The following is a 15,722-nucleotide window of genomic DNA, read 5'->3' as shown; positions in this document are numbered from 1 at the left end:
GTCGCGTCAGTCGTCAGAACTGTGTTGTGTGTTATTTTGCGTGCGTTATGCTAAAGCCAAGTGAATTAGGAACGTGGGAAAATTGGTGCTCGTATGGTGGATGCTCGCATTACCAAGGAAGCTGAAGTGTTTGGTGTTTCAACAGGCACCGTACGGAAGATTTATACCGCATACAGGGGAAATAGACATCACCCGTTAAATCACAAAAAGAGACGAAAGTGTGTGTTGAGTATGGTGCAAAATGGCTCTGAGCACTATGGGACTCAACATCTTAGGTCATAAGTCCCCTAGAACTTAGAACTTCTTAAACCTAACTAACCTAAGGACATCACACACATCCATGCCCGAGGCAGGATTCGAACCTGCGACCGTAGCAGTCCCGCGGTTCCGGACTGCAGCGCCAGAACCGCTAGACCACCGCGGCCGGCAGTATGGTGACAGAAGGTCATTGAAGAGTATTGTGACACAAAATAAGAAGATGACAGCTGCAAAAGTCACTGCAGTCGCATTTATCCTGATCAACAGTCAGCAGATCTCAATGTTACCGAGAATCTATATTCTACTTTGTGGAGAAGACTGCGTGATTGCTATCTACCTTCATTGTTGTTATTCGAATTTTAACTATTTTTCGGGAAGAATGGTATAAAATTCCCTTGAAAACCTTATCGACTGTCAGACGACTGGAAACTGTTTTGAATACCAAGGAGTTTCCTACGCGGGGCAGGGCATGGTGATGTGTTGTGTTCGTGGCGTTTCCATATTTTTGTCTATCCCCTGCATCTTCATACGAACACTTGATCTCGCGGCTATAGAGCGTGATATATTCGAGCCTTAAGCTGAAATGATTATTATTTAGTTTCCGTCCAATTACGCATCGCCCTTTGTCAATACATAGTTAATGCTTTGGAATCCATGTCCTCATTCTTATAAAACCGTATAATGCCTGGAATGACAGTGGTGCTCTTTTCATAACCAAATATACCTTTTTCCGTATCCCTAGCTGTGCTGAGGCCAGGTGGCGTCTTTATTGACCGCTCATTATTTTAATTTCAATCGCTTCTTTTGTTGCGTTATCTTAGAAACCATTTGCCCGTGTAAGAAAGGTGTGGTAAACATTGAGTCGATTGCTTAGGGACTCAGCAAGCCTGACGATACAGCGGTATAATAGTTCTGTGACCATGAAGCCACCGACCACGTGGCTGTTATTCACCGCTTGTCGGTAGTTCAGGAGGATTTTGACGCACGCTTACTGAAATGTAACCTATTGACGTTGCTGGAAGCTCAAGACGTTTTAATGACAGCACTCAATGCTATTTTGTCAAAGGGATTGTAAGATGAAGTATTTGAAGAAAAAAAAGAAAGACCAGCTATTAAATTTATGTAAGTAACTTTACTATTGTTTGCCATATAAGGCAAATGGCTGCAGTTCACATTTGTATGCATGAGACGTAGCCACTGAAAATTTATTGTTCTGTTATGTCAGGCAGCTGTACAGTGGAACATATTTTAAATAATAAAAACTGAGGTTTTGTATTATAGAAACACACACGTTAATAGCTGTTTCCCCACATATATGAACTTTCTGCAGCCACCTGAACAGAAAGTATCTCAGTTATCAACCAGAAATGAAATAAATGATTAAATGATTTAAATCAGTTTATCGCCTTTCTATCTGCTAGCTGTTCCACAAATACCTCCTATACTGATAACTTCGGTGGGATACTTCCAACGAAAGAAGGGGAAACAGTTTCGTAGTCGTGATGCAAGTAGCTAAATGTTTCACCCATTACCTAATAGAAACCTCTACTATCCTTATGACTTTTTGTTGTTCCATCAGAGACAAAATGCTGACATCTTCATTTGTGATTTATACAAGTTTTAATAGCCGAACTCTGTGACAGCGTGGTGACCAACAGCAGGCGGATTATGGAAGACAAGTCAAAAAGGTTGGAATTTGCAGCCCTTAGTTCCTTGGCAGTTGCAATCCTCCTTCGTTATTTGCGTTAAGGGCGGAAATAGGGAACATTTACTCATCTATCATAGCAATAAGCGTTTCGAGTGTCATTCTGAAGAGCGAGCTACTTCGTGCTAGCCATTATGGTCTGGGCCCCCAAGACCACCAAGGAGTACTCACGTTCGCTGCTCACTTATTTCAACCATGCCCACGTTTTTTTTCTTCAGGACAGCGGAGATTCACAGGCACGCTAGTTGGCTAATCCTACGAGACGCCATTTGGGTGCCCGCTTGCCTCTTTCCATATGTTCCATGTTTAGTCACTACCTGCAAAAATGTTGACTAGATTTCTTGCAGAGTGAAAGTGAAGTATGGAATGAATTCATGTCCGATCCATTTGATGCGTTTCGCATAGTACAAAGTTTTATCTCAGCATGCGCTTCAGAAGGAAGAGAACGTTCTTGTCAAGAACAGATCTCAGAACTAGAGATGGGGGATCCGCTTTTGAACTAATTCATGGAGTTGAATCTTTCAAAGGAGTGAACAATCAGTGATTCAGAAAAAAAGAACGGTAGCTCCAAACGTTTCCCAAGGCAGAGAGAGAGAGAGAGAGAGAGAGAGAGAGAGAGAGAGAGAGAGAGCATATCAGCAGCGCCTCTGCTGGTCAGAGCACAGTGCACGCCACACAACACAGCCAGCGCCGGCCTCTGCCCTGCTTCTACCTTGGCTGCCTGCATTGTGCAGTGCCCCATTGGATTTTGTGTTTCACATATGCCGTGCTGTCTCTGTGCGTCGTCTGCCGCTTGCAGTGTCTGGCGCAGCTTAACTTCACATCGCACTCTGTCGGCGATCGTTTCAGTCGCACATCCTGCCCTCTGGGCAGTTAATGCGAGCAACAGGACAGAGAGCCACCTAGCGGATAACATAGGAACTACTTGCAACAACTTGCTCGCAAGGGAACGGACGATTTGTCTCGGAGCGGGTGAGTTCACCGCTCCCCCCACCCTCGGAACTCGCCCGCTCAACACTCACCCCACCGTCTCGACTCTAGCCAGAGCGTCGAGCAAAGCGACTCAGGTGTCACTCTGGTCTCTGCGGTCTCAGCTCACGCAGTAATACAGCTCACGGCTCGACCTGCTCGACTCAGCGCCTCTGCATCGGAGTTCGTCCCTACTGGATATTGTTCTTCGTAGTAATACCGCTATGTATATTACATTATTATGTTATGTATACATCAATTGTTTTTATTTTATTTTTATTTGTTTAAACTGATTAGATTAGGTTCCTGATGACTCCTCTTACTATAGGATTTTTTATTATGGACACTCGAATTTACGCTTCAATTACGAGCAAACCGATAAACGTATCACAAAATGTGATACACCAATATTTTCCTTGTTTTATTCTGTGTAAGGTTATATGCAGCACTTTCGTTTTACAGTCAAATTTATATTTTTTTTCTTATTCTGGTACGGATTTTGCGATTTTAGGCGTCTTCGGAAGGAAACATTCACTTTAAAAATATATGGCTTGCGATGTATTTGTATGAGGTTAATGAAATTTTAATACATTATAGCCAAATATATTGTTAATGTAAATCTCAAGTTACAACATTTTCCAATCACCCAGAAAACCACGATAGTGCAAAATAAATCAATAATCAAAAACTTTGTCATATCGTGTAAATTTCAATAAACAATACAAAATTCTTACTCATTATCTGTTTTACTTCAAAATAGGATCAAATAAGATCAAAATACAGGTATAGTAGTGGAATAAACCAAGTTTAAAGGGCAATGTGCCTTCCATTTATTTTCTATTGTAAATGAGTGGTGAGTCATGAAAAAGAGCTCATTCATTTCAGGGAGTGAACAGTTCTGATCCAATCTATGAAAAGAACAGTTTTGCCCATCTCTACTCAGAACACGTGGTGAGGTGTGGTCGCTTGGTTTGGAGGGGGGGGGGGCTGCCGGGGGCATGTTTGTGATTGAGAATAATGAATTAAGTTCATTGCTGTTAAGTGCTTCCAAGAAACCTAATGACGTTTGTCTTTTTCTTCTCGCCGGCCGCGGTGGTCTAGCGGTTCTGGCGCTGCAGTCCAGAACCGCGGGACTGCTACGGTCGCAGGTTCGAATCCTGCCTCGGGCATGGGTGTGTGTGATGTCCTTAGGTTAGTTAGGTTTAAGTAGTTCTAACTTCTAGGGGACTTATGACCTAAGATGTTGAGTCCCATAGTGCTCAGAGCCATTTTTTTCTTTTTCTTCTGTTGCCAAATTTCTGTAGTACTTTATGTGATATAAATAGTAAACCTTTGGAAACTCAGTTGGTTAATAATGAGTAACGCATAGATTAATAAGTCAAACGCTGCGCTAGAGAAAAAAAAAACCATTTCTTTAAGTCACACGTAGTGGATGCCATACTGTAAGTCAACATATTTTCTTGTGAATTTCCAATGGGAGGATTAGCTAATTCGGTTCGGGAGCTGCGTGTTTTGTGCCCTAAAAATACATATAGTTTTCTCAGCACTTAGCTCGTAGCTCAAGTGAAATGTTTTATACTGAGTGGAAAAAATAGAGAAAAATTTTGCTTTTTATGGCGCAAAAAATGCTATAAGCTGTGGAGAAAGAAACGCTCAGCGAAAGGCGAGGCTTTTGCTATAGAACTCTTCTATTGATCGTCAACGCGATTTGTTTGTCAGTTATTTAAACATTCAAGTGACTTTCAGCCGAATAGCGTGTGTATAATTTTAATTCAGCCGCATAAAAATAATTAAACATAATTTTCCGTGGTCCTTTGGAGGAGGAGGTGTTGCAGGATGTTCGGGAATAATGATAGATGTTAGCGTATGTACACTGAAATGGTTTGGTGAAAACAAGATGTTAAGAAAGGTATGACGCAAAAAATGTTTTTGATATGAAGACAAAGATATTTTAGTAATTTTTTGGCTACTGGAATACAGTGAAAGTTCTTAGAAACATTTTTCATTTCTAGATTATAGTCTGCTACCCTTACTTAATATCATATGGTTGGTTAGAGCTTTGAAGGAGAAAATAATTTCTGGAATTTGCTGTTGCTGTAAGTAATTCTTTCAACGGATCGCTATATTTCACTTACGCGAGGGCGACGTTAACTTGTTTTATCTTCAAGTACGTAAAATAAAAAAAATCCACTTCACGAGATTTGACAGCAAATATGACACAGCGTGGTAGTGGTGGTGCATCTGTGGTATACCTGGGCTTTCATCTAGTAACACGGGAGATGCAACAACAGTTTTAAGAAACATTGGATCCGCATTTTTTTCTGCAATTTTCAGACCGTAGCTAGTTACCAAAGGAATTTTTCTCACGAAACATGGATATTAATTTCACTTGCTCATTGCATTATTAACAGCAAACTCACCTTATTGGCTTTCTGATACAGTGTTTTAACCCGATATTCTGACGACCGACTTCTCAAATATTTATTACTTACGATACTTTGTTTCACTTAACTAAGTCCGATTAATACTTTGTACTTCTACTACATCAACTCGTATTTGTGACTTAGCATTTGCTTTGCGGCATAAATGCCGTCTTTAGAGTCTAACACGCCTATGTGTTTTCTATTTTCAGGTACTGACATCCTGTTTAGTTCCGAAATATGACCCAAGTCCTCTGCCACTACGTAAGGTGCGTGATGAGCATTTAATCATTGCTGATTAACAGCTAATGCTTCAGACCTGTTAGCGTAGACAAAAAAAAAAATCGCATCTGATCACTGAGAGTAACATACCTTAGACACTGTAATTTTACCGAAAATTTCGTGTTAATTTGAAGTTTTAGGACCACTGATGAAGGTTCTTGTTTCAGCCAGCTAGCAGTGTTCAGATACAAACACATTTCGTGGAGTGTCATAACTAATTGTCCGGCGAAGCCGCTGTTAAGGTTTTGTCTACTAATACACACCTCGTTGAGGACAATGATGTTGCTGGCGGCGTGCAGGTGCTGAATCTGGTGAGTGACCAGGATGCGCGTCTTGTTAGATAGCAGAGAACACACGCACTGCTCGAAGAGGTGCTTGCCCACGTGTGTGTCCACCGCGGACAGTGGGTCGTCCAGCAAGTAAATGTCCGCGTCTCCATATACTGCCCTGGAACGAGATAAACGAAATTTAAACCAATCATGCTAAAACCACGGCACGTCTCACATACTTTGGTTTCAAAGCTGTTAGGAGATTGCGCTGATTTCTTAGTACAAGTGGAGAGAGATCAAAGTTGGAATGCGTAACTGGTGAAACTATTGTCTAAAGTTTCAAAGATAAACATTACACTCTTCATATTGCCTAATTAATCAAATGGTAGGTAGACCAGTAACGTATTCTTATTTTATTATATGCGCTTCTTACTACAGTGATGTGGTCTTTCCTTGTGGGAAAGAGGGATGGGGTATCCGCAACAGATTTCCAATTTCCACTAAATATTTTGGTATCTGTGTATTTTTAAAAGGAACGTACTGCATTTCGCAGATTGGCAGTTCACTAAGAGCACATTCATTTTGATTTATATTTAGCAATAGCCCCATAAGACGCTACTGAGATAGCTACACTATAAACGTGATTTTTTTTTTTTGATGATGAGATGATTACAAAATAGATTCTTTAATTCTCTAATGGAACTACGTACTCCAGATATGGTTTCCATTAAAGTAGTCGTTAAATGAAGACAGGCTGGAGATTTGTCGTCTGAGTGGTGTTGTGACGGTGCAATTTTATAAACTCTAGAAAGCAGAGGGAAGAGGTTAGATGCCTGCAGAAGATGTGAATGTGAAATTTGATTAAAATGTGAAATGTATGTACTGCGCTCTTATGTTGTCGATGTTATTAAGGAATTTAAATATTTAATTTCCACTGGCAACTGTGTGTTCAATTAGATGAGTGCCTCCATTGCATCGGTAAGTTCTTTCAGTCTTTTGGAAAAATACTGTATTCGTCGCACCATTAGTATTAGCTCACCGCACGAAAAATTAGCCACTTGGCGTGTAGAAGACAATTTCAGAAGCCTGTAGATAAGCATGGGACAAGGTGGCTGGCGGCAACTGCTGTAGTAGCGCAACGTTAGATACCCGGAGACGATGCAACATCAGTATTTGTCTCGTTCGCTGTGAACCACAGTGTAAGCAAAACCGAGGTAACGGAATGACAAAACTGGAAGATAGTTTTCAGATAAATCAAAGGCCCTCCTCTGAAATGGAACGCTGGTTTCACTGGTGCATTAATTGGTACCGTCTTAATGATTTAACAACAGAGAAACTCTGTTTATGAGAAATTCTCAGTAGACTTGTTAGATAACAACAGTAATGATAGACCGAAATATCCAATGAGTGTCACCACTTGTGACTAACAGTTACTTTGGTAGGAGACAGGTATTACCATGGTTAGTGCTTGGCTTTCGCAAATAATTTTCACGGACATTCACCACAAGGACTGTTGGAGCGAAGATGTCTACAATAGCTGATTGGTTACTCTTAGTAAAGGTTTCCTAGTAATGTCTGAGAAAAGAAACAGTGGACTGTGGAGTGCTAGAAGCTTGTCAGACAAAATGTGTGAATAGTGGAGTCCTGCTCTCTGTAAACATGTCCTCATGTCAGCATGAAACGGCCGTTGCAAACTGGAGGAGAGCCTATGGTGATGATCAGGAGATATATTCGTTGTCTGGTAGCAGGTTGCTGATGTGGCAAGTACCTTGTATTAGATATATCGAATTCCTTGCTAAGGTTTTTCTGGTGTCGTACAGAGATTGCGTTGCCACACTGAAGTTGGCAACGCGAATTGATATCACAGACATTAACGAGGGCTCGCTGCAAATCGTAACTACATATGGAAGACGGTCCTTGAGACCACGCCTTCCCCCTCAGCATAGCAGTGCCCTCATACTGAGGTCAATAAAGCGTCGAGCTGGCAAGAGATCTGCCCAGTTCAAGCCATCTGCTGCAGTATCGTCTAGGACATCATCGTCTAGAACGAGTAGTAGTTTCAGATGAACTTGTGGTGTTAACGTAGAACATTGTACTTTAAGACAGCAACTTGTTAATTAGTGCATAAAGTGATGCTTTGCTAGTCTGTGACAGCTGAATTATCCGCGATCCTGTGGTAAAAAATGTCAAAGTTTAGTAAATCCTTTATTCATTTATGTAATAAAGCGAACTGATATTTCATGTGTTCTAGCGCAACGACCCTTCTCCCAGAGCAATGAAAGAACCCACAGTTGCGACCACAATCAAAGAACCACAGTTGTGGCCAGATGGAAGTAGCATCGTCTAGTCACAACAGTTTTGTTAATTTTCATCTTGATGGCTATAAAATTAGCAGGCATGTCCTCACAGGTCAGTTACAGCACCAACTGGACTACACCTGCCAGTGCTTTGCTTGAAGGACATGCAGGAGCAATCTCACATCTTGATTGGCCCTTGAAGTTCCGAGCCATGAATACACTGAAAGTCTCGACTGTCAGAATAAAACACGCCATACGCCAGAAGCAACATCAGAAACCTGCAGCACTAGTGATGTCAAGGCTGGGCAGATAGTGACATCCCACACTGACTGCCTTTGTCCAATCTATGTCAGAGTGAATATCGGCTGTTACGTCTACAGAGGTATAATATGCAATTAGGTGTATGTCGAGTGTTTTTTCTGCCTTTGCACTATTTACATTTCACAGTAGCGCTTCCCTGATGGTGCTGTCAATTCAGTACTGTGCAGACAGTACCATTATCTACTGGCAGCAATGTTCATTACTTTCAGATCCACCTGAGACTAATTTTACACGGAGGTATTTCAAAGGGCGACAGTACCTGGCGAGGTTGATGCGAGCACGCTGCCCCCCGCTGAGGGTAGCGCCCTTCTGCCCAACGACGGTGCCGTCTCCGCGTGGCAGCAGCTGGAAGTCCCTCTCGAGCGCGCACGCGCGCACCACCTTGCGGTACCACTCGTGCTGGTAGGGCCGGCCCAGCAGGATGTTGTTGCGCACGGTGCCCGCGAACACCCACGGCTCCTGGCTCGCGTACGCCACGCGGCCGTTCAACGACACGCGGCCCTCCGATGGCTGCAGCTCGCCCAGCAGTGCCTGCAGCACTGAACTCTGTAACAACAGGAAGCACAAGAAGAGTCAGTTAACCGCACCAGTGCTTTAAGCCTTTGAAGAGAGAGATAATAGAAATATCTCTTACGACCATTATTTTGCGGGCTGTAAGAGAGTGGGCATATTTTACATTTTCGGAAGAGTATTCGGCGGTGACTAATTTTCCGTTTCAGCAGCCTAAAGCTGTTCAGCTTCTTTTCCTTATGAATTTTTGGCCACTGGAGCAGTTAATGGTAGTGCCACATGGCAGCATCCTATAGCTTTCTACTATTATGAAATAGGGACAAGACGTCTCATCAATACTCCGAAAGTCACAGTAAGGCATGTGTGGCAGGGTAGTTCTGGCAACACATTTCCTGTTTCATTCGCAAATGGGCGCGGGACGAGCGACTGCTCTGTTATGTGACAGACTTGGGTCCTTTTACATTGTTTCAATACTATGTATTCTTAGCACTCTGCTAATGTTCTCTGCGACACTTTACGAATGGGAGAAAATTTCCCTTTAGCTGGTTCTTTTTCATTGAAAGACTCAGATCTTTTAGGGTGTAGTACCGTTTTTATCACCGTTACACAGCTATTTCTTCGGAAAATAATTCTTGGTCGATGGAGCTCTTTTTCCAAGTAGACCTACTGTAGTTCACAGATTCTCTTAGCACGTCCACTGATATTTTGGGCACTACTCTTCTGTGCATGGGATGGCGATTGGAATTTTTGTGAATGTATCTATGAGAGTGGGCCTCATCTTGACTTTTCGCCCTGAAGTTCCGTCAATTTTTCTAACTACTGGTATATCCAGTAATGGAATCACTAAGACACGATGTTACTCTTTTTTAACCGTTCTTTATACGACCTCAAGCGTCGTTTAGCACTGACTACGGAAATGCGTGTCTTATGAGGAGCTCCTCGACGATTGTACCTCATTTTCAACTCACTAGGTACAGACTTCGTGCTAGCTGGATTGCTGGTAGTACTCTGGATTTCACGAGTTATTTCTTCTGCTGATTTGATGCAATTTTCTACAACCACCATCCTCAATGCTCTACAGGCAGTGTCCGTCAAGACACGTCTGCTTGGTTTTGGTTTAACTGTGGTTGCTCTTTCGCGTTGTCATTCTGTCACATCAATAATCGAACTGAGCAGCTTTAGAAGGGCTAATGTGTCCCGATGGATTTGTTACTCAGGTTATATCGAACGTCTAGTCGACGATAGAGCTCAGTGAGCACCCCTGAGCGACCCACTCTACAGTTACTGCTTCTCCACGTTCAACACAATTCTCTCGCCCCGTTTTAAATGGCAAGCGCGCCTCTCGTGACATCTAGTGATCAGTTCCACATTATATATGGATAGTTTGATCAGCTAGTGTATTTACAGGCGTCGTCTGTGACAGATGCGCCAGAGTCGCGGTACGGTTGGTGGGAAAGGGGGTAGTTCCTACAGCCTAGTTGTGGTGGGCCAGTGTTCCCTAATCATCCTAAATGGGTTGCAGGGGAGACCTAAGAGGCTGCTATTATTTATCCGGGATGATAGTTGTTTCGAAGCAGCTGCTGGAAAGCAAACGCTAAAAACCCGTAGCTGCAGGCAGTATTTTGCTGTAGAGTGATTAGCTCGAGTGGATAAGGGCCAACGAAATTGCCTGCATGCGGTTACTCTTGTTGGCTGAAAGGCCTATACGTTACGTAACTTCGTGGAGCTCTTCCGGATTTCGCGAAATCGAGGGCAGTCGATCAGTAGCCGTCTTGAGTATTGGAATCAAGGGAACTTTGCAGTGGAGGTACTGATAGGTATTAGTGGATTTCCGTATTCGGAGACGTACTGTTGCACCAAGTATTCCGCCCAGTACGGAAAGTTGAGAGAACTGACAAGGACATTTCCCGTGCGAAGATGTGGATGGTCGGAGGTGGTGTGCTTGTGGACGGTTAGTATTTTAGTTAACGAGGCTGATTTGATGCGGTTTTTGTTGAACCTAAGACGAGTCGTTTTGCGTGTCTGTTTTCCTATTGACTTTGAAATTTATTTCTGTTTTGTTGTGCAGATTATCGACGAGAATTATTAGAAATTGGAGGCGGTGTGCGATTTGTTAGCAGCTTACGTATACTCGTCAGTTTAGTGGGCCTATCTCGCAATAGGAGTTGGCTTCCCACAGAGCGTTAATTATTAGCGGTCCTTATGTAAACTGGTTTTACATGTACAGTGTCCGGAGGATTGACACATTGTCCGTCAAACGATTCCAATTAAATCCACATAGCAATACGCCGCCTATTTGTCTCGTGCGTAGATTCATGCCGCGATCGCGAAAGGGACATAGTACCACGCTACATACACTCCGAGGCACGGACAAAAGGACTGTTTCGAAGTGGTATCTGTCCTACGGCCTCACTGAACAATGTGAAGTTGTGAGCCGGAAAGTAAATACCAGCACATTAGTGGCTGAAACGTAGCACTGCGGTGAAACAAATTACTTATATTCCAAAACCCTCTGGTCTGTAATTGTGCGCACTGCTGCTTATCCCTATTACCTGCAGAATTATAGCAACCAGCACTTTTTGTACAGGTGTATTTATGACATGGCAGTTTTCGGACTTACTTTCATCTTAAGTTGACGTAACACATTAATAAGGGCGATCAAAAAGTTTCCGTTAGAAGTCGTACAGTCCTCAGTCGGTATGCCAATCAGATAAACTCGCCGTCAGCACTGAGGCAATCGTACCACCGAATCACTGGTTGAAGATACCCATTTGGTAAAAGGCCGAGTCCTGCTGCGTGAAGAAGTACTTAACTGCCTTCTGGATATCGTCATCCGACAAGAAACTTGGACCCTTTAGGGCCGTTTTTTAATGGAACATAGGCATTATAATCGCGTGGAGAGAGTTCAGGACTATAGGGAGTGTCTACCATCTGTCAGTAACGGATGAGGCTGATCTCGCAGATCGACCGCCATCTTTTGACGAACCACGACTAGCACGGAACTTGGAGCACCATCCCGTAACGGCGGTTTCCGATAGGGGCATGCTGCCCCGTACACATCCTTCGGAAAGACACGAATGCCACACTAATCCCTTGCTCATGTCGGTGCTTACATAACGGCATCAGAGTTGAGCTACGTTGCATATAGGCTGCAGCAACGCCCTCAGACGAAAACATTTTGATCGTCCCTTGTATATCTTTTATGTAAAAAATTTGTATGGACTGCGTTTTGAAGGCTGCGACTGCACTTTTTTCTGTAATTTGTAGCTCTTTCTTATGTCCACAGCACCAACAAATTTTTATGTTCATTGATGCAATGCAACATTCGCCATCTGGTCGATCCCACGTCGACATGTGTGTACCAAACGGAACTGAAGAAGCTCTGTCACAGTTGCATTACCGTCGTTGTCACAGTTGCTTACCTAGCGACCGAACAACAAATGGTGAGAAATGAGGAGATATGGCCTCCAGTTTACTGTCGAGTTAGAGAGCATTGTCACTGGTTACTTTAGTAACAACGTGCTACATACTGTACAGGAGCTAAATAGCACCTGCACAGTTCAAAAGTTTTGGCGGCGTATTTCCAATATGCTATTTACACTTTATGCTAGTATACTTTAACTGACTGCATGGGTAAATTGAGGCTGTTCGTAAAGCACGCACGACACACCTCGCAGCCGACTGTACACACAGCGTAGCAGTACATTCGTGCAGGAGTGGTTTTACTTGCTTATCTGAAGTACCATGTACTGTAATCCAACGATGACGGTACTATGGTGGAAATAATTCACTTCTTATAGATGTTCGACAAACATTTCACTAAATTAATGAAAACTGGATAAAAATTAAAGAATGCAGTAGACGCTCACCTTACTCATTTTTGCTCATTCATGGTTTCTGATACTCATTCCCGACCACTGATTTCTGATCTTTAAACACTCAGTTCAGAATTATTAACGGGCGCATTGAACAGCACTCCTTGACTCAAATATCCTAATGTGTGTGTGATGTATGTAATTCTAAACGAGTACGACAGTTTCACAATAAAGCTTGAGTGTAATTCATATATAGACTACTGGTACAAGATGGCGATCGCTTCAATGCAATTCACAAATGTAGACAATTTCTATTACACTCAGGGCCGGTTAAGGTCCAAATGATCCAAGCGGCCGCTAGGGCGCCCAGTTGAGGGATAGCGTGTAAAACTTTTCTATACTGTTCATCGTAATAGTATTCAGTTGCATTCCGGTAAACATGGTTTCGCCTGCGAGCCGTTTGCAAAATAACTGCGAATATGTGGTTACGATTTGTACTGACTTCAGTATAAAATATTGTCCTTGAAATATAAACTTTTGGCTTAAGGTACTTCCCAAATGGCATGAATTTCTGTTTTTACTATTCCCAAAGACTCCTCCCCACATGAATCATGGGCCTTGCCATTGTTGGGATATATTGCGTGCTTCAATGATACACACAGCCGTAACGTAGGTGCTACCACAACGAAGGGGTATGTGTTGAGGGGCGAGACAAACGTGTGGTTCCTGTAGAGGGGCAGCAGGGGTTGCATGGCCAAAACTCTGGACAAATGACATCTGTTATTTTGTAAAATAAGCAAACATCGCCTCTGTGCTGGTACTGCGAACGGCTGGAAGCAAGGGGAAACTACAGCTGTTGTTTTTTTCTCCAGGATGCTGCAGCTCTGCTACATAGTTAAATGATGGCATCCTCTTGGATAAAATATTACGGAGGTAAAATAATTTCCAATTCGGATCTCCGGATGTGTCATCAGGAGAAATAAAACGGACGTTCTATGGAACGAAGCGTAAAATGTTAGATCTCTTAATCGGGCAGGCAGGTTAGACAATTTACGGAAGGAAATCGATGGGTTGAGGTTGGTTACAGTGTGAATTAGTGAATTTCGGTGGCAGGAGGAACAAGACTTCCCGCCAGTTGAATACAGAGTTATAATACAAAATTACTTAGCGGTAATGCGGGAGTGTATTTAGGAATGAATAAGGAAATGGAATGTAGATAAGCGACTATGAACAGTATGCTGAACACATTACCATAACCAAGATAGAGAGGAAGTTGATACCCACCATAGCAGTATAAGTTTATATACCAATTAGCTCTGCAGATAATGAAGAAATTGGAGAAATGTTTGATGAGATGAAAGAAATTATTCAGATAGTTAAGGGAGAAGAAAATTTAATTGCTATGCAGGACTGTAATTCTATAGTTGGAGAAGGAAAAGAAGAAATGTAGTAGGTGAGTAAACTGAAGAAATTAGAGAAAGGTATGAAATTAAGAAGATGGAACATGTGTAGCTTAAAAGAACCAGAGGTTTTTAAGAGTATCAGAGAGCATTAGACAACTGACTGGAACAGGAGAAAGTAATACAGTAGAATAGGAATGGATGATTCGAGTTAAAGTGAAGGCTGAGAGGATGTAATAGGTAAAAAGACAAGGCCTGGTAGAAATCCTTGAATATCGTAGTAGATATTGAATTTCACTGATGAAATGACAGAATATAAAAATGCAGGAAGTGAGGCAGGTGAAAGCGAATACAAACGTCTAAACAATGAGATGGACGGCGAAGTGCAAAACGGCCAAGCAGGAATGGTTAGAAAAATGTAAGGATGCAGAAGCATGTATCGCTAGAGAGACAAATACAGTCTACAGGAGAATTGAAGAGGTCTTTGGAGAAATAGAACTGTATAAATATCAGCAGCTCAGATGAAAAACCAGTCCCAAGCAAAAAAGGTAAATCTGAAAGGTGGAAGGTGCAAGTATATAGAGGGTCTATATAAGGGAGATGAACTTTAAGGCAATATAGTAAAAATGGAAGAGAACTTGGATGAAGGTGAGATAGGAGATAAAATACTGCGTGAAGACTGACAGAGAACTGAAACAGCTACGTCGAAACAAGGCCCCAGGGATAGACGACATCCTATCAGAGCTGCTGATAGCCTTGGGAGAGCCAGTCATGACAAAACTCTTCCCTCTGGTGTGCAAGACGTATGACACAGGCGAAATGCCCTCATACTTCAAGAATGTAATAAATCAAGTTCCAAAGAAAACAAATAGTGACAGGTGTATTGGCGAACTATCAGTTTCGTAAGTCATGGTTGCAAAATACTAACACGAATTTTTACAGAAGAATGGAAAAACTCATAGAACCCGACCTGGAGGAAGATCAGTTTGGATTTCAGAGAAATGTAGAAACACGCGAAGCAATACTGACCCTGCGACTTTTTTTCCAAGATAAGTTAAGAAAACACAAACTTTCGTTTACAGCATTTGTAGATTTAGAGAAAGCTTTTGACAACGTTGACTGGAATACTTTCTCTGAAATTTTGAAAGTAGCAGGGGTGAAATACAGGGACCGAAAAGCAGTACGGAAACCAGACGACATTTCTAAGAGTCGAAGGGTATGAAAGGGAAGCAGTGGTGACGAAGCTAGTGAGGCAGGTTTGTAGCCTATCCCCGATATTATTCAATCTCTACAGTGAGCAAGCAGTAAAGGAAATCTAAGTAAAAATTGGAGGACGACTTAATGTTCATCAGAAGAAACAAAAGCTTTGAGGTTTTCCGATGACGTTTTAATTCTGTCAGACAGCAAAGGACTTTGAAGAGCAATTTATCAGAATGGCCGTTCTTATCAAAGGAGAATATGAGATGAACATCAACA

General features: G+C 42.3%; 1 protein-coding gene across 1 annotated transcript in view; it reads right to left on the bottom strand.

Annotated features, from left to right (window-relative positions):
* LOC126162750 (ATP-binding cassette sub-family C member 4-like) overlaps nt 1–15,722 on the bottom strand; it is a 229,314-nt gene that overhangs the window by 88,674 nt on the left and 124,918 nt on the right. The window contains exons 10-11 of the mRNA XM_049919432.1: nt 8,781–9,067; nt 5,898–6,081 (exon numbers count right to left, since the gene is read on the bottom strand). Of these exons, the coding sequence (XP_049775389.1) occupies nt 5,898–6,081; nt 8,781–9,067 (471 nt within the window). The remainder of the gene's footprint in view (nt 1–5,897; nt 6,082–8,780; nt 9,068–15,722) is intronic.

The sequence above is a fragment of the Schistocerca cancellata genome, chromosome 2 (assembly GCF_023864275.1).
Source record: "Schistocerca cancellata isolate TAMUIC-IGC-003103 chromosome 2, iqSchCanc2.1, whole genome shotgun sequence".
Classification (NCBI taxonomy): Eukaryota; Metazoa; Arthropoda; class Insecta; order Orthoptera; family Acrididae; genus Schistocerca; species Schistocerca cancellata.
The sequence above is the reverse complement of the archived record's forward strand: the minus strand, read 5'-3'. Positions and strand labels throughout refer to the sequence as shown.